At 35.3% G+C, this 20,155-nt stretch overlaps 1 protein-coding gene across 2 annotated transcripts in view; it reads left to right on the forward strand.

The window, feature by feature from the left end:
* Window positions 1-1,928: 1,928 nt before the first annotated feature.
* LOC116298719 (lutropin-choriogonadotropic hormone receptor) overlaps window positions 1,929-20,155 on the forward strand; it is a 35,972-nt gene continuing 17,745 nt past the window's right edge. The window contains exons 1-4 of one of the 2 annotated variants that reach the window (XM_031707257.2): window positions 1,929-2,196; window positions 2,282-2,340; window positions 4,106-4,651; window positions 5,910-5,981. In XM_031707257.2, coding sequence (XP_031563117.1) covers window positions 4,449-4,651; window positions 5,910-5,981 — 275 coding nt within the window. In that variant the 5' untranslated portion in view covers window positions 1,929-2,196; window positions 2,282-2,340; window positions 4,106-4,448. The remainder of the gene's footprint in view (window positions 2,197-2,281; window positions 2,341-4,105; window positions 4,652-5,909; window positions 5,982-20,155) is intronic. The other variant, XM_031707258.2, reaches the window with a different exon arrangement.

The following is a 20,155-nucleotide window of genomic DNA, read 5'->3' on the forward strand; positions in this document are numbered from 1 at the left end:
CACAGATAAGTTTGTAATACCTGAATGAGCAAAGCTTATTTTCTCGTGTTGATCTTTTATAAAACAGACCATTAATGTTTACAGTTCTTTTCCAAAGCATTTCTAGTCCATTATTTATGGTATTGCTCTCATGAATGTTTCGTGTTTTCCTATGCAAAGTTTCTATATTTTTCGATGAATATTTTTCGCTCTCCTAAAGATATTGATATTAAGCTTCCCGATAACGTTTTTACGCGGTATGATTCCATTACGCCCACGTAAACCCGGGGGATTTTGAAATTTATTTTATAGTAAACTGATAAAATAAAATAAACAAGCCTTCAAATTTTATTTATGTAGAATTGAAAATGTAGAAAGCTTAGTGGGTTTTGCGGAGGGAGGAAATTTGGAGAACTAGCAGAAAAACATTTAATCGAGAGAGAGCAAAGGATGATACAAGCGAACAAACTTTAGTAAAAAAAAACAAGAAAACAAAAGAACGAACACGAAAAAAACAACAAAGAAGCAAACGAAAAACAAACGAACACAAACAAACAAATAACAAGCAAATAATAAACGATAACACAAAGAAACAAGCGAACAAACAAATATCGAAGAAGCAAAGAAACGAGCAGACGAAGACAAACATACCTAAACAAGAAAACAAATTAGAAAAAATGAAGAAATAAAAAATGCGCGCGCGTGCTGTGCGCAGTTATACTAGTAAAGCTTGCGGGGTTTGGAAGAACACGAGAGAAGTGCGGATCTTCTCGAGTATTCTTCCATTCCGCAAGTGTTTTATAACTCCACACAGCACAGCAAGCAAGTTTAAAAAAACAAAAAAAAACAAAACAAATAACATTATTATTTTTGATACGATTTAAAAAGTGTGTGCGCGTGTGCTGTGTGCTCTCACAAATGACGCGCTCTCAACCAATCAAAACGCGAAAAATAGAACAAACAAACAAATCAAATTCTTTCAATGATAACAATCGAAAAAAAAATTTTAAATCTTAGAGGATTTTCAAACTCGGTAAAGCATGCCCTAATGATTTGTTTTGAAAACCGCAATCCTGAGCAAAGCTTTTTAAAGTACTTGAGAAAGGATAAGAAGATTTAATAGGCTTAATAACAGAAATATACTTTAGCTTAGCCTAATTTGTCGTAAGCAAATGCTAGAGCTTCTCTCATGTAATTCCAAACTTCTTCAAGACTCACAGGACAGAAGAATAACTGGCATAACTGGAAAAAGCATTTAAAAATTAGTGAAAATTAGTTTGAAGGAAATATGTTTAAAACTTACGAAGATAAGAACGAGTTTTCAAAAAATCGAAATTTTATAATAAAAAAAATCATTGTTGGTAGACATGACGAAGGTTTTCTTACAAAGTTCACACTTTTTTTAAAACCATATTTTCCTGAGTTTGGAACTTATTTCCTTCACAGTACCTACTAATTTAAAACATAAGCTCAGATTCCAGCTGTGTAATAATTATTCTTTGTTTCACTAATTTAAAAATACCTGATAAAAAAGCTCATTGGCTGCGAAGCACGAGGATTATTATGGGTCCAATAACCAATCAGATTCCAGGAAACAACAAATTCAAAATAGCTGAAACTTGAGCCCAGAATTTTTTTAAAAAAATCGTCGCTTTTGGATAAATTTTTTTCTTTTTGTTGCTTTTGAGAAGCAATATTCATGGAACAATGACAATGCGTCAATGTTAGAGGTTTATAATAGGTTTTCGTCGTATCTATGCATTCATAAAATAGAATTAAAGTCTAGCGAAGCCATTAGTGTAAACACTTATTATAACAAACTGGTGTGGTTTCATTTCCCATTTTGAAAGCTTTCGACCCTTGAATGTCAAACTCTTCACTTGTTATATCAACATATTTTAACCTTCATCGAATGACAAGCGAAATTAGTGCTTATGCTGTTTTAAAAAGTCTTTAGCAAATGAAAGTGTCCTTGATACTCTTTGTGTTCTTGTAAAAGCCTTGAGTAATCTTATCGGAGTCTTCGCCATATTGTCTCCCGTTTCTTTGCAAAAGGTGGACGTTCTGTGAGCAGCTCAAGACAGACTTCATCTTCTAAGATATCGTTATTCTTATTTTGGTGATTTACTCTGATATATCTGGTGAATGCAGCCTCGTACAGGTCAGTATGGGCTCAACGGTGCTAGGACGTGGGACTCTTGAGTGAAATTACTAGTGGTGAGTTTGAAACATGATTTTCTTTGTTCTCATTTTTCAAAACGATTTATTTTTATTCTAAAACGTTATCCGCAAACATGTTTAGTTTCAGGCCGCTTCCTTGTCTTCTCTCCCAGTTGAAGAGCTCAAGTTGCCCCTGGTGGGGTAAGTGGTGTAGTAAAATGCTAAATTTCGAGGTATATAATATTGTTGATTAGGAATTTTGGGTGTTTTGGAAGAAAGATTTGCCACCAAGGAAGATTAAGAAGCCGAAAGAGTAGAAATTTAGTGTCTTCTCAGAAAAGGGTTTTTTAAATTGGGCCGTAATATTTTGTCTAATGTTTTGGCTTAAATCAATTTATTAATAAATTTATCAATGTTTTCCCATTTCGACCTAGCTGACGCTAAAATGTTTGGGTAGATTGGCATCCATATTAATATCTTTTTGAGTATTACCGGTAAACAAGGAAATTATACTCAAAGGAATGACACGAGGTCTGAAGTGGGAAAAGCCGTTGGCGAACAAACCCTTAACCGACCAAGGTAGATCGATTACAAGAGGTTAATGAGAGAATACATCTAAGTGACCACATTTAACCGATAGCAAGGATGCTCGGTTAAGAGAGGTTTATAAGACGAAACTTTCTGTAAGCGACCACCTTTACATGACACAAGGATGGTCGATTACGAAAGGTTTATAAGAGAATATCTGTAAGCGACCACCTTTACGTGACACTGAGGATGGTCGATTACGAGAGGTTTATAAGACAACACCTGTAAGCGACCACCCTTACATGATACTAGAAATGGTCGATTACCAGAGTTTCGTAAGACGAATCCTTCTGCAAACGACCACACCAAGGATAGTCGATAACGAAATGTTCAAAAGACCATTCTGGCGTCGATTACTTACAGATGGTTTTGTTTTCCAAAAGATCATATTCCTTATTTTAGCTCATTTCTTTCCTTCCCAACACATCGAGCGATCAAAGCTTTATTCCCTCCCCCTCAATCATTTCAGACCTTCGCTCTTCAAAGGAAAGCGAAGACAAGCAAAGACGAGATAGATTCTTATCGCTACACTCTCGTTAGCTCGGTAATTTGTCTTTTCCGTCCGAAATAGAACGCGTGTACTTCGGCGTCAAGCTGGTAAAAGACATTCTTTGAATGCACGTAGGATGCAGTAAATTGTCAAATAATCATTGAATCATCATTATATATAAAAAAACTAATCTCTGTTTCTACTCTCTTATAACAGAAAATATACTAGCCAGAAATACCGAAAAAAAAAAAAAAAAAAAAAAAAGATTTGTAAAAGTCGAGGGAAAAAATGAGAACTGTTCTAGTTTATCGAATGAAGTTTCGTTGCAATAGTGGTTTGGTTGATTATTCTGATTTGTCGGGAAGCCGCCTCGTTTTAATCTCAATCTCCTAGATTTAATTCTTTTTATTCGATTAAATGATTATACGCATCAAGCCAGGCTTGTTTTAGCCTAAAAATAAAATGATATTTGATTGTTTTTAAAGTAAATTTCATAAAAGACGTGTTAAAAAGGACGCTGTCTACATTAGTCTCGACAGAAGTTTTCTGTTATCAATTTAATGTTGGTTTTGGAGACGAAATTTCTGGAAAACGCTGCCATAGAAATGAAATAAAGCAAGTGAGATGATATTAATTGGATTTTTTCGAGTTTAAACGAAATTATAAGGCGATATAAACAATGGAAGCAATGAGTTACAAGTAAATTTTGACGTCTTCCGATCGGATGAGCGGAACTCTCAAGGCATTGAAATTACTACGTCTGTCTTAGTCGGTCGTTATTTCTATTACGAGATTATTTATCCAATGAATATTCAAGAGGCTGAGATATAGTTGCTACAATTTGGGGTTAGTTTTCTAGCGAATTTATAGGTATTTTGGTTTGTTTAGGTCATATTACTCGCAGAAGTGAGCGAGCATTGGTAGAGAAGGATTAAGATCATTACTGCACGCCAGAACGGCATTGCCGGAAGCACTCCGACAGATCCAAAGAATGAAAGATCGCGATATCAAGTCTCCTTGTGCTAAATATAACCCACAATTGCTCAAAACAGGGACTCATCTATCCACACTTGGGAGTTGAAACGTAATTTGACATTCCGTTAAAGTGATCTGCCAATATCAGATGTCTGGTCCCCAATTGGGTTTCTAACAATCACTCAGTGAAGTTCAACATAGTTATCAATTCATTACGTTTGGCCAAGCTTGCTTCGTTTTGTAGAAGCCCAGAAGAATGAAGCGAGGACGAAGAGAATTCTGGCTTATTTGTACTGCGTTAATGATTTGGGAATTGCATGGATTGAATATGGAGGAAACGTATTCAGCTTGTCGTACGACGTGTGAGTGCCGGTACCTTGATGAAGCACTAGTTGTGAAATGCAGAAGTAACAAACTGCGCGAAGTTCCTCAAGAAATACCCGAAAATGTCACTGAACTGTAAGCTAAGTACTCTTTACTTTTTCTTCTTTACTTAAATCAAAAACTCTCAACTTTCCATTTACACTCTATATTTCCTCGAAACATTATCAACTGAACAAAATAATTTGGTAATTTCTGAACGTAAAATCCACCATGCAGAAATCACTCGAGTTTCCATGGGAAAGCTCAGTTTCACTACTTAGTTTGTCAAAATTTTTCTCTATTTCTCCTTCCCCCTTCCATTATTTTCTTAACCAGATGCAAAAGCGAAATCTTTGTTTGTGTGTATTTTTAGAAATGATTAATGAAATCTTTATATTACTCTTGGAAAAGGTGACTTAAAAACCTAGGCGAATTGCGTTGAAGTTTCGTGTCGTTTACGGCGTTCAAAGCTTGGTTCATTTTCAGATACGCCTTTTCGAAATTTGATTTTCTAAACACGAATTTCCTTTCTTTGTTTTTATGATATCGTATAGAAGATAATTAGCAGCCCACTTTCTTTGCGGTTTTAAATTTTTGTTGTTGTCTGTATTGAGTTTGTTTTATTTGGTTTTATGTTATGTTTTTGTAGTAAATTGCGCTTTCCCAGATGTGTTCTCGAAGAATATTTCCCGATACAAGTTTTGGTACACTAGTTTCATTCTTTATTTGTTATTCTTTCTTAAAATTCAATCTTCAACCTAACCTCTTTTCTCTTGAGCTTTGAACTTTCGTTTCGACAGGAAAACCGACTCAAAATGTCATCTTCAAAATGAGCAAAGACTTAGCGAAAAGCAAAGCTTCGTTAGTCGATTTATCACCATTTTATATCGATGTTCAAACAACTAGACAAACGCTTTGCAAAAGAATTTTAATTTGGAGGAAAATTTTCGAGTAAAGAAATAATTATGAACGAAATAAGAGCTCGAAGTACGATCATAGTTCTCGTCGGTGAAGATACCAAGTTGTTAGCCAACATTTACTTTACGAGAAAAATTAAAGAAAGTGTAAAAATCTTCCATTTTATTGCCCTGTAACATATCTTTATGTATGGTTTGCACTTCTGCTCTCAATCAGTGATTTCACTTAATAGGTTTTTCTCATAACATATAATCCAGAACAATCTCTGTACATCCGGCCGAACAATTTTACTCTCAAATTCGCCTACAGACTTTTACTTCTTATCTAAACGTGATCATCGCAAATAGATCATCTTTCCCGGTAATATTCCCAATATTTCAAATTTTTTATTTGAAAAAATGTATATATTCTTGCTTTTTTTATTTATTATTTTTAGCGATTTGAGCGACAACGATATAACACACATCGAGGATGACATATTCAGGAATTTTACACATTTACGACGGCTGTAAGTAAATATAAACCGAAATATGTAATTTATGTGATGTTGTAATACCTGTGTAGGAAGCTGATCTTTATCAAGGAAGAAGGGGAAAAGAATGTTTTATGGGAATTTTAGCATTAAACAGGTTTTAAATGTTTACTCTTGGGAAGCCATTGTAGTGTCAGAAACCTTTTAATTGCTTTTAAATACTGAAATTGTACGTTCGCGTTTTTGAGTGGCACTTTGACAACTTGGTCAAAGCTTTGTAATTTTACACTTAAGGTAATTTCAGAGGAAGCCATTTCGCTGTCAGCTGATTGGAAATGTGGAAAATTAATCGCTTTAAAAGTAACTGGTTGTCTGTTTGTTAGTTTTGATGCGGTCTCGATGGGTGTCTCCGACAGCAGTTGTTTTGTAACGAAAAATTATGATTTTTCGGTGATTTTCTATTTAGCTAATTTCAACCAATTAATAGCCAGCACCCTTTCTTGAACCCATTTCAGTGTTAGAAAGCCATTGAATTGCACTACCACAGCCGCAAGCAAGCAAGCGGCAATAAAATAGTTCATGCACGCCCCAAAATACTAAGATTTTCGGGATTTTTCCATTCAGCTAATTTCAACATATAAACGGTCAGGAAGCCATTTTAAGGCTAGAAAACCATTGTATTGCAACACCGACACGAATAACTTCATGCAAAATAATAGTTCCACGTCGGTGGCTTATCTTCCCCGTAGAACGTCCTCTAAAACCTACCAAATTTGGCGAAAGACTCACCAGATTCTGATGATGTTTTCGCAAAGCCATTTCACTGTCAGAAAACCATTGTACTGCATAATTGCTTCAACTGGGAGGAACGTTCGAGAAGGTTTGACGCCTCTTTTGACATGCTTAGCGGCCGGAAAAAATCGTGTTTGAAGGCCAGCCGTTAATTATCCTCTATCTTATAAAACGATAAGCAAGATTTACATCAAATTTTATTGTTTTTTGATCGAAATAAGAATAACGAAGGTGCATTAAAGATTGTTAATTAAATATTAGAACGAAGTACAAAATACTCGCATTAACTTCTGATGACGCCGAGGTCTCATTAAACAAGGATTTCTGCTTAAGAAAGACCGATGCCCGGTTTGAAACTTCCGTAAATTAATCTTCGGTTCACTTTTAATTCTCTTCTAATGAAATTTTTAATGTTACGATCAAATTTGAAATATTTTTTTAACCAGTTTTGTGGAATTACACAATTAAAAGTTAATTTATTTCATTTCCTTCTTTAAACAATCCTTTCTTTTATTTATTTCTTCGTTTCTTATTTTCCTCTCTAGAACATCCTCTTTCTCTTTTTCTTTTCTTTTCTTCCTTCCTTTCTTCTCTCTCTTTCCGTTTTATTCATGCCTTTAAATTTTCACACTTTTTCTTTCTCCTTTTTTCCTGTTATCTTTCCTTCTTTCTTCCTTCTGTCTTCCTCTCCCGCATGCAATCCGGCTTTCTTTATATTTTTTCTCTTAAATTCTTTGCCTTTCTATTTTTAAATCAAGGAAGCTCTTAGTAAGATTACCTAACATGATTAAGAACTATACCCTTTCTTTCATCCTTAGTTTCGTCAGATCCTAATTCAATAAACTTAGTCTAATGTTTGTCTACTGATTAAGGTTTGATTAAAAATCTAAGATAACCTTTCAAAGATGCACTATTTCTCGTTTCTAAGCTCTAAACCAAGACACTGGCTGATTATTGGCTAGTCATATTTTTCTCCAAGGATTTCCGCAGAAGATAAGATTCGGAATTCATTTTCGTTTGCTGTCTTGATTTTTTTTAAAAATTGATTTTATTTTGGGAGATTGAAACTGAGCAGATTTCTTTCAACTAAATTCCAGTGATTTTCCATGAACTCTGCTCAAAAAAGAGCTGAAAAACTGAAGAATTCCGCGAGCAAATCTCTGTAAACGTTTTTTTCCCCGATTTAATCTCTGTTTGAAGATTTTAAAACCCCAAAAAAATTTCCAAAAAGGAAGAAAAAGCAGTTGAAGAATGACAACAAAATCTTCTCTAAATACCAAGTTCGCAGTAATCAAGGCAAAGTTGCAATGATATTAACAGCCTTAGCGGAGCCAGGACTTCTTTCTCTTAGCATACAGCTTAGGGGTTAAAAAAAGCATTGTTTATTTGTGTTTCAGAGTTCTAAAACGATTTTAAAAAGATTATCTAGAAAAACAAATATTTTCCCCAGATAATTTCTGTCTCGTCTCATTTCTAGCATTCCTGTAAGTAAATCTTCTTAAAAAAAAGGTCTGCGCTTCTGATATCGTCTTTAAGATGGATCCGAACTGGGAGTTCGATTCGATTGATCCGATTAGAGTTTTCATTTTGATAATGCTTGTGAAAATAGAGAGACGACATATAAATCCCCTTCAGGTCAAGAAAGAAAATCAGTTATTTTGAAGTTTTAATAGCGATTTAATGTCATTCTAAGACAAGATTTAAGTTTTCTTTGAGTTTTAGGAATGAGGAGTTTTGCTTTTTTTGCCTTATTTGGGGGAATTTTGAGAGCGTCATCGTTTGTTTTTTGGACTTTGTGCAGTAAAAATGAGTTCTCAGTCAAAAAGTAGATGAAAAAAGAACAAAAATAAACAAACAAACAAACGAACAAAAAACCAAAGAACAGGTAAATAAGAAAAAATTGAACGAAGAAAAACAAACAAACTAGCGAATGAAAGTTCTAACCACTGAAAGGAAAGAATAAACAACAAGCAAACGAATGAACGGACGGACGGACGAACGAAAGAACGAACGAGCGGGCGAGCGAGCGAACGAACGAACGAGCGAGCGAGTAAGCGAACAAAAGAAAGAACGAACGAAAGAACGGACGGACGGACGGACGGACGGACGGACGGACGGACGGACGGACGGACGGACGGACGGACGGACGGACGAAAGAACGAACGAACGAACTAAGGAACAAAAAATGAAGGAATAAATAAACAAACGACCAAATAAACATGCAGATAGTAAAATAATCTAAGCAAAACAAAAAACAAAAAAAAACAAAAAAAAAACAAAACAAAAAAAACAAAAAAAAAACCCGCTGTTTTGGTCAACATCGTGTGGTTGCATTTTCGTGAGTTAAAATTTCTCTTAATCGTGTCATATTATTTTATCGTGGTTATTAACGAACAAAGGTACAGATAAATTTAGTTGTTTTAAATTGATAATTTTTGGTCTCGTTTTACTGTTCTTTTAATGTATATAGTCTTCCAGAAGCATTCCTATTTTTCTTTTTTTTCTTTTCTTCTTTTTTTGTTTGTGTGTGTGTGTTCATGAAAACTCGAATAAAATTTTGAATTTGTAATAATTTTAGAGATTTAAATCTAATTTTTATTGAAGTACACAAGAGGTATATTTGGAATATGAATATTTAGACTCTGAGAAAAAACTGAATAAGCGTAGAAGATACCTGCTCAAATATGTTAATATTTTATTTTATCTTATAGATAGACAATTTTATCAATTTTTTACTCAAAATACCGTTGACAGATTATTCTGCGGTTTGGTCTTACGCTTTTTAGTTATTAAGATATCCAAAAGCAACTTTATCAACAAAAAAAAAGAAAAAAAGAAAAAAAATGCAAAAAAAAAAAAAAGAAAAAAAAAAGATAATAATAATAATAATAATAATAATAATAATAATAATAATAAAAAAATAAAACGGTTTTTGATTTAATGGGATTTAGTAGTTGCTTTACTAGTTCGAATGTAGCATTAAATTTTTGCGGAGAAAAATCCTCATGAAGCACAGGATAGATATACGTTCATCATCGCTAATAGTAAACGCCAAAAGCACTTTCAGTAATCCTCCCTTCTCACATATATTTTCCTACACGTTTATACATACAGAGAAAAAAATCTACGCCAATCTGAGCTATTTTTTCAAACTATTTTCGAGGAAAATTTATTAAGGCTTTCTATTCTGGCTTTTACTTTTATCAACAGCGCTTTTTTCTTTCGATAAACCAAAAATCTTTTAACGCCTGATATTTTCTTTTAGTTTCAGTTTCAACGAACGCTAAGCTCTAGAAAGTCCTTTTTAACCAGTTTTTGACGACAAACAATGAGTCAATATTTCCAGTTATTGTTCCAATAAGGCGTTGTTCCTTAATATAAATAATCACTTTACCAAAAAAGATTTTTATTGATTTTTTGTTTTTCGTGATAATTAAAAAAAAATTAATGCAGAATTTTCGATTTGGTAATTATTTTTAATCAGAGAATTCTGTAATTTCATTCCACGTGTCATTTCCTCAAGTATTTTTTCCTTCTTAAGATTTAATTATTGTGTAATTCTATAATCCATTTGGACCATGTCTTCATATACGAGAAGAGGAAAGTAAGACTCGAATCTCGCCTCTAGGGTTTCGGATTCGATTCCCGCGGGACTCGGCATCACGTGAGAGCAGAGTTTGTTTAGTCTCTCCCTTGATTCGAGGGTTTTTCTCCGGGCTCTCCGGTTTTCTTTCCTCCGTAAAACTGAACGCGCTAAATTAAGATTCAATCTGTGAGCTGTACCGTGTCATGACTTAGATCAACCCAGACGTTTTATTGCTCGACAAAACATTAGCGGCAAGGAAACATTGGTAAATGTAAACAACAATTTAAGAATATCCGAGTCAAAGCCGTAATGCAGCGACGCTCGTTAAAAAAATTCCACCGGAACTCATCTAATCATTATATCGCGATTAATTGCAATGCTCAAGGTAGGCACGGTTTAGTGGCAGACTTCATGCTTCCCTTGAGGAAATAGTTAAATATATTTTTAGCTCGAGAGACGTGACTAGATTTAATCCTCAGCTATACGACACTTGCAAAGCAAGCTGTTTTAAAATCGTTAGCGGTTGAAGATGGCTGTAGAATTACGCGACCTTTGGCTTAAGGTTTCCTTTTCCTGTGTGGATGTCATGCAAGATGAAAAAAGAATTTTTTTTCGCTGTTAGAGAAAACTAATGCATGTACATCCGTCTTGAAGGTGGGGTGCGTGATAGACCAATTAGCTGTTGAGATAATATTTAATCATTTCAGACCACGTGTCATTTCCTTGAGTATTATTTCTTTGTTTAATGGTTGCGCATGAGAAGACACATGAATATGGCTACAACTCAAACAAAGAATCTTATTCTCAAGAGAATGACACGTGGTCTGAATCGGGTAGTAAATATTACGGCAAAGCTAATTTGGTCTATAGAGATTTTGCACCATCACGTGCCGGCGTCATAATTGGACTGCCTGTGATTAGATGACAGAACCATAAAATCCCTTTGCGCTTGGGAATTGAATTCTTTCTTATGTAAAACGATTGTATTGTTCCTGCCATCTGACATGGCTGCCGTCGCGTGATGGTGCAAAACCTCTATTCAGGGTGCAACCATTTTCTCATAGAGTGGTTTATTCGGCCCGCGAAACAAAGTTGTTTAGTTAGACTTACAGCCAAAGTAAAACAAAAAGAAAAAAGAAAGAAAAAAAACAAACAAAAAACAAAAAAAAAAAACAAACAAACAAACAATGTAGTTAGTGTCTACTACTGTGCATTGCGTTGACTATTCTTTCACAGGGAAAGTAAAATCACTGTTCGTGCAGGGCAATAGAGTACGTGATGTATCTGTTCAATTAGTCTGTTCACATTTTCCGAGCAGAACACGTTCCAATAAAAACACGTTTTTCCCTAGTCTAAAAAAATTCGCGCCAAAACTTCCGCTCGAAGTTACCAAACGGGAAAACTTGCTATTTTAGGAAGAGTTCAAGCATTATATCATAATAAAAACCCGAACCATTAGGCTTCGGTGTCATTTAATCAATCACCCGTCTTCGATATCCAAGAATGAGGCCAGATATGTGCTAACGTCTAGGACAGACAATGTAGATTCTTATCTTTATTAATAAATTCGGTACTTGAAAATAACTTAACTGACCTTGTTTTAGAGCTTCGTATTTTGATACTTGTTTTTCTATTTTTTTTAAAAAAAATCTCTTCCTGTCCTCAATTTCTTGTTATTCTTGATAATAATATTGCCACTACCACTGCCACTGCCACTACACCACTGCCACTACCACTACCACTACCACTGCCACTGCCACTGCCACTGCCACTGCCACTGCCACTGCCACTACCACTGCCACTACCACTACCAATACACCACTACCACTGCCACTACCACTGCCACTGCCACTGCTACTGCCACTACCATTGCCAAAGACACTACCACTGCCACTACCACTGCCACTGCCACTACAATTGCCAAAGACACTACCACTGCCACTACCATTGCCAAAGACACTACCACTGCCAAAGACACTACCACTGCCAAAGACACTACCACTGCCATTGCCGCTGCCACTACCACTGCCACTGCAGCTACCATTGCCACTACCACCACCACTACCGCTTACCATTACTGCTACTGCTACTGCTACTGCTACTGCTACTGCTACTGCTACTGCTACTACTACTGCTACTGCTACTACTGCTACTGCTACTGCTACTGCTGCTACTGCTACTGCTGCTAATGCTACTGCTACTGCTACTGCTACTGCTACTGCTACTGCTACTGCTACTGCTACTGCTACTGCTACTTCAACATTAACAAAAACCACTACGATAACTAATACTTCTACTAATACTTCTGAATACGCCAACAACACGACTACCACCAACACCACCAAAACAAAAAAGAAAACACGAAAAAACACAAAAAAAAAACGGCGGAAAAAAACCTTTTGAGTAAGATTAAAAAGGTAACAAAACGAACACGTTTTAACACGACAGAAACAAGGAACCGTTATCTGATGTAGACCATCAGTTTCTCTAGATATTCGACAAGGTTTGACCCGTCTGTGGTGATGAGAGTATAAGAATGATAATCAACTTATCAACACTATCGTCACGCTATCGCTGTACTGACGTACAGGCAACATGTGAACGTGATGCCTTCATGTTAGATAGATAACATATCTTAAATGACTTCCATTTTCTGTTGTTTTTCTTTTAGCTGATCATCATTACTCACACTGATGATATCTTTTATCGGCTAAATCTAATTCTAGACGATTTCAACTCGATAATAATGATTTTATTTATTCAATTTACATCGTGCAAACAACATGAAGCACTGTTACTGATATCGTCAGTTCCCATCTCGGTGTTTATCATTTCAAATCACGGAATTAACTAGGGTTTTTGAACAGGTTTTCCTTTCTTTGTAAATGTTTCTGTTAACTCTAATGTTACTCTAGCTTTTAACCCATGTTTTTGAATTTTTGTTGTCGAAGTTTCGTTCGTTTATTCATTGCAAGCAATTCATTCATAGCATATTATTTTAAAAGATTTCAAAATATCCGCCCGGCATATTGATATTTCTGTCGAACTTCCAGACTGGCTGTCTTTCATATTTATTGAAATGATTATTTCCATTCCTAAGAATATTCCAAGTTATCGCTAGTGCAGAGATATTTTGCACTGAAATTCAAAATATCCATGAAAAATATTTCTTAACGCCTGTCGAAACTTGATTTGAACTTGTCTGTCCTCGCTACTCAAGCACTTCTTAAGACCTTGATATTCGTATTTACAAAATATATAAATAGAAGTTTAGTGTTTGTTAGAAAGGAATCAAAATTTATGTGTTTATTTTTGCCTTCAGTCCTTCGAAATCTAGTTTTCGTTTAGTTTTTAGTTTTCGTTGTTTCTCTCTGTTTTCATACATTCCTTTGTCGCCACCTTTGGTGATCTAATTTCCTACTTCATTCAAATAACAATCGAATAAGGAAATCCTCACTGCAATTCCCCATAAAATTTCAAGGACTTTGAGGGGATCTTCATAACCACACGATTTCCTGAACATCAAGCGGATTAACCAGTCGAAGGTTGGGTTTTCTTTCAACGTGTCGATCGCTTTTTGCATAACTGCATGTTGTTTAACTTTGACCTCGCAAGCGTATTAAGAGAAACTATTTGTATTCTGGGACAATGATATTTTAGTACTGATTTTGTAGAAGAATGGTTTTTAGGTTTTTTTCGGATTTATTCACTCTCTCTTTTTACTTCCTCTCTCTCTTTCACTCTCTTTCTCTCTCTTTCTCTCGATTGTTTTCCCTCTCTTTATCCATCCATCCATCAATCCAATGTACCCCAACCATTCATTTATCCATCCATCCATCCATCCATCCCTCCACCCACCCACCCACCCATCCATCCATCCATCTATCTTTTATTCAAGGTACTCAATTGTCTTTCTTACCATATTCTGTTTCTCTTTCCTATGATTACTCTGGGAGGTAAACGTTCTAATCGTTTAGTATTTGTGTGTATGTGTGTGTGGAGACAGCATCTGTGCCATCATTTCGCCAATCAATCATTTCTTATCCCTCAATCTTTTTAATGAGACAGGTTGTAGTTCTTATATTAACCGCCATTTCCTGCTTTTCGGTACATTAAAAGACTTTGCTTTTTATAACAATCGCTATCGGCAATGCTTCTTAGAGTGGCTTTCATAAACCCGTGAAATATTTTGTTTCCTATTGTTTTTATCTAACTATTACACTCTTAATCATATCCTTTTTGTAATCACTACCAAATCCTGCAATCTGATTGGTTCAAAGGAGTGCGATTAATTCCCAAATCGCATCCTTAGGAGCTCTTAACAGCATCCTTTTGAGCTCTTAATCGCATCTTTAGCCAATCAGAGAAGAGAATGATTAGCATTATTTATGAATATTTAATGATTTGCTGATAAATCGTTTATTTTATACCAGGAAAAACCTGTTTGATTTACTTCTTCTTCTACATTAAATTGATTATTCTGCACTTTTTATCGTGTCGTTTTCTTGTGTATGATTACAAAAAGGATATGATTAAGTGGTAATTGAACTTCGTGTCGTGCAATTTTGGACCAGAATCATTTTGGACCAAATTGCACGACACGAAGTTCAATTACCATCATTTCTTAGTACGCTTTGTTTCATAGCTTTATGAAAACCACGCTAAACCATTGCTATAACCATGTTTATTTGTCACAACAGTTACTATAGCCGGCCAGACCTGCTGCCATGGCAACTGCTATCATTTCCATCATAGTAACAGCCATCGTTGTGTAACAACTGTTACAGTTGCTATAGCAACTAATCTACTACTATTTCTATCTTGCGTTTTGTACATGTAACTTGATATTATTGAATGCAGCTGTGGAGTTGTCGGAATGCATAGGAAATAGCTCATCTTCTTAATGAAACTCCCACTGAGCGATACGTTTGGGAACGTGCAAGCTAGTTAACTCTTTTTTCAACACATTATAAGAGCTATTGACTGCTTAAGGGTCCACCTGGAGTCCGCCCTTCTCGTCCGACGAAAACAGAACCAAGAAACTGTACTACATACAACTTTACTATAATTTTTCCAATGATTTGCTCTCTCACCATCCCATAATCTATTACTGAATCAAAACGATAGAATCCAAGATGGCTGGCGTATCAGTGAAACGGTCTATAAGAAAGTTTTAGATTGAAGTTCACGGCAAACGTGTAACGTCAGTTGATCAGTGAAAAATTCTCTTAAATGAGTGAAAAGGAATCGCAAAAAAATCCAAGTAGTAGAAAAACAAAAGAATTTTTTTTTTGATATGAAAGATATGAAAGAGGTAAAGTAAAATACGGGAAAACGATGAAAACGTGGTCACGTTTGCCGTTTGCGGGAAGAAAAAAGTCTATCTAAAACTCTCTAATATCATCTTCTTTTCATTGCCCTTAATCCAGAGTTCTTGGTATTTTATTCACAGATATTATTATGTTAGATATAATCTGATATTCGAGATATTTTTCAATTAATTCGTCTGAACAACTAGATATTTATCAGATCTCTAATTGCTCCATCGCATTTCTGGGTATTTTTATTCACAGATATTATTATGTTAGATATAATCTGATCAGTACTCGAGATATTTTTTTATTAATAGCGCAGCGCAACCGATGACGTCATAAAAACGAAAACAAAGGCGAAATTCGGACAAACAAACTTACAAGTTTACTTTCAGCAGATAATTTTCACAGCCGATCGCAGTTGATCTTAGTTTACAGGGGTTATTATTAAATCGGTTCGTATAATCCTCGTAGCGGTTAAACAGAATTCAATATGTTTGTCCGAATCTTTAAGCTATTTTTAGAATCAGTGCGCTGTGCTATTCATCTGAACAACATGGATAGGCACTTGTAACTGACCTTATAGTAATTCACAATCAACAATGAAATCCAAGATAGTTGGACTGACTTGTACTTTAACCTTGTATCTCATTTCGCAACTATTATTAGTTTTATTGATGATTCTGTGTTAAAATTATGGCCAACACCTTTTTGTTCTCTCCTGTGCTACGAGGGATTTCTCCTTCTCTGCAGCTGCTCCTGAACTCTTGAACTCACTGCCAATATCTCTCCGAAATGTATCAAGTCTGGCCTCATTCAAAACTGAACTTGAAACTTATATCTTCAAATTAGCATATTCTTTGTAAATAATTTTTATTTTGTCGTTGTCTTTATCGTTGGTATTAATCCTTTTTACTAGCGCTTAGAACAGATTTGTATTTGCGCTTTATAAATAAATATTATTAATAATAATAATGTCTTTATTAAAGAAATGATAAAATACATATCATTAACGTGATTACAATCATAAAACTAAAAACCGATTAAAAGATACTAATTACTAAAGATCATTCTATTTACAAATGAGTTTTTAAAACGTTGAGAATTAACTCTAGGTCTAATAAAATATGATTTCCTTGGACGTTTGTATTTTAGGCGCTATGCTATGCAAAGGATGGTCACTACTAACCGATTTCTTATATAGCCTTGTGTCAAATTTATTTAAAAGATCCTGGATATTATAATGGTATGTTGTATAATTTCGTTTGTAACAGCGATCTAAAAAGTTTTGTACGGTTGTAAGCTCCGGAGGTGATGCTCCATAAACACTAAGACCATAAATTAGTTTTGATATAACAATTATTATTATTATGATCTCCGGTTTCCTCCCTCCGTAAAAATCAACATCCGAGTTTAGCGTTGTGTGCATAGAGCATTCAATGCAGAGGGTAGTGTGTGTTTGTGTGTGTGTGAAAAGTGTCCCCAATTAATGCTAAAGCGCTAGAACGACTAGACACTTTAATAAGCAGCTTTATTTATTTTATTGTTTGCATTGGTGACATTTTTGTTGAATTTTGGCCCAGCGTTGTAGCTGCTGCCTTCGACTGTAGAGAGCTTTTATCGGTTTTATCTTATTATTTACTGGTCTGAAAAACTAGAACCGTTTCGGAATGCTTTAAGGCGTACCAAATCCAAGCATTCAGGGCGTAAAACAAAGGACTGCTAGATGCCGGACCTGGTTTCTGGCACAACGTTACTGGTCAAAATGACCACCAGTACAAAGATTTGGCAGGAGAAGTTCCAATTCTGGGCGGACATTGTCCGATGTCCCCGGCATTTAATTTCTACTTGGAGAGGATTGAAATAAGGCTCCTGATATCGGAAGCTATTGGGGCCTTCAGAAGTGACCTCTTTGAAATTCTCTTGAAAAATTTCTTTCGCTTTACCAGATCATTTATTTACATTTTAACGACCTCTTTCACGATTTAACCCACAAGTCAACCGTTCAGCAGAACGTCTTCTTCCGATGCCGGAACCTCTCTCCTGTAGTGTTTGGCCCTTTTGCTTCCCGTGGCGCTGACCTCAAAGCTCTAAATAAATCTCTAAGCTTGTTATTTCAACGACTATATTCTTCATTCGACTATACGAGCGCTATAAGATGCTGAAATAAGCTTAGGATGAGAGTATACGGAATTTTGATCACCATGCATTCTTGGAATGTCGCTAAATTTATCTCGATTTCTAATTTTAAAAATTCATTAACTATCGTAAATAATTATTCTTCTGAGTTAATTTGGTATCGACATTGTCAAAATTGAGCCCATATGAAAAGTAGTTCAAAGTATTAATAGAAAAGTTTTCTGTATTTTTGTTGTTTAGTGTATGTAATTTTGCAATATTGGTACTAAATAAAGATTGGTTGATTGATTGATTGATTGAAATGAGAAGATAGAGATGGAATTGAAAAAATTGAAAAAATTGCCAACACCAAAAATTTTTCTTCGTTTTTATCTCGGCAAAAATAATTCCTTCATTTTTATCGTATTATTTTGTCTCTTGCTCCTGGAAAAGCCATGGATCATCGCGTGGTTTCCTTTACAGTTCTTATGTCGATGTTTTTTTGAATTCTTCCGACAACCCTTTTTTAACCTGGTTTTGGCAATCAGATCGAAGTTTTTCCTTTTGAATTAAAAATAGATGAATCGAGTGTTGATAGACACCTTGCTGTTGATGATAATGGTCGATATTTGTAACTATTTTAAGAAAGGTCTTCAGAGCCAAATAAAATAGGAAAAAGGTCATTCAAGGATTGAAAGGAACTATGAGCATGCATTTGAAAACCCATATTTTGAACAAAAATAACCAAAGGTTCTTAAAATGGTCATTTCCACCAGCAGCATTTTAAATGTCAATATTATTCTTCAGATTGCAATATTGTAAACGGCAAATCGTTAGGGAAACATTGGAGTTCCCCAAAGCTTCGTTTTAGGACCTCTCTTTTTAGTAAACAACCTCCTTTCCATTGTATTGCATTTCATTGTATGAATGAGAACTGTAGTAAACTTGTTTTGCAGCACTACGTCAGCTAGAGTAGAAGATTGTTTCGTAATGGAGTTCCTCAATGCTCTCCTTAAGGACCTATTTTTAGAGAACATCTTTTCCAGATTTTTTTAGGAGGACAATAATAATAATAATCAATCTGAGAATATGTTCAGCAGCAGTAATAAAGAAAAAAATCATGAAGGTGAAAATGGAGTTCCTCATGGCTCTATATTAGGACCTCTATTTTCAGAAGATTCCTTGCTTTCGTAGCTTCACTGTTTCATTTACATTTTTGCTTGAGTTCAAACTTAGGACGGAAACGTTACATAATGAAGTTCCTCACAGCTCTATATTAGGACCTCTAATTTCAAAGAATGCATTGGTTTCGTAAGCCCCGTTTACACGCCGCGATTTTTGCGGCGATTTTTGTGGCAATTTTCGGAAACATGAAATCTTTTGTCTCATCCTTCAAAAGAGACATTCGTCTAGGGAAAATCTTGGTATCCTGAAAAAAACTTTACAAGTAAATTCTTTGCCATTATTTATTATCATTTGTTTTCCTTAATTTTTTTATTTGGTAACTTAACAGACTTAGAGCCGACTCCAAGTCCCACAAGGTCTGGTATTAGTGAGAACCATACCTCGGGCTTATGTTCTGCAGACCCACGTAATCTAAGATTAGGTTTAGTGCAGTACATTACTAGGTCGTCTCAAAGACTCTTTCGGCATCCACGCCTTGGTTCGCCTCGTTTTATCTTTCTTCTAACAGACGCTGCTTTCTCGGCAACCCGGGGTCTGTTTTGAAACTGATTACTGAGCTATTTTAAGAAGTATGATTATCTCTTTTGAAAACTTCAGGGAAAAATGACGTATTTACAGCTCTGGGCCCGATTGTACGAAGGGTGGATTGCGCTAACCAATGATTAAACCCTTTTACAGTGGATGCTGTTATCCAATAAATTTATCCACTGGATAAGATTTATCCGTCGGATAGCGCTAGGATAGCCGTAGGAAAGATGAGATAATAGGGACAGACTTTTTAAATGGCGTGCAACGACTAAAACTACAAATACGCATGACGTTCAACAAATAACTGGTGCTTGAGACATCGTGCTGATCTCTCAAACCAGCGCGAAAATTTGACGGCTTTTTTCTTCTTCATTTTTTGTTGTTTTCGCTTAAAATGAACATCTTGAGGAGTATGGGTCACCTTGTGTTGAACCCACAGCGGGTGTTTTACACATTAACTCGAATTTTGGTTTGGTTTCCAATTAAAGGAGAATCTGAAAATTTACCGCGGACTATTTATAGCCGGACTCCTAGAATAACAGCATTTGCATTTAGGTTTTGCTTTTTACAGAAACTATAAGTTTTTACTAAAGATTATAGTTCTAGGTTTTTCTTCCAAAATTTAAATATATCACACCAGAGGTTGTTTAAGGGTTCGATGAAATAAAGTTACCTTGTACGTTTACCTC

The sequence above is a fragment of the Actinia tenebrosa genome, unplaced genomic scaffold (genome assembly GCF_029948245.1).
Source record: "Actinia tenebrosa isolate PJP-AT-01 unplaced genomic scaffold, QUT_ActTen_1.0 PGA_scaffold10__47_contigs__length_13832649, whole genome shotgun sequence".
Classification (NCBI taxonomy): domain Eukaryota; kingdom Metazoa; phylum Cnidaria; class Anthozoa; order Actiniaria; family Actiniidae; genus Actinia; species Actinia tenebrosa.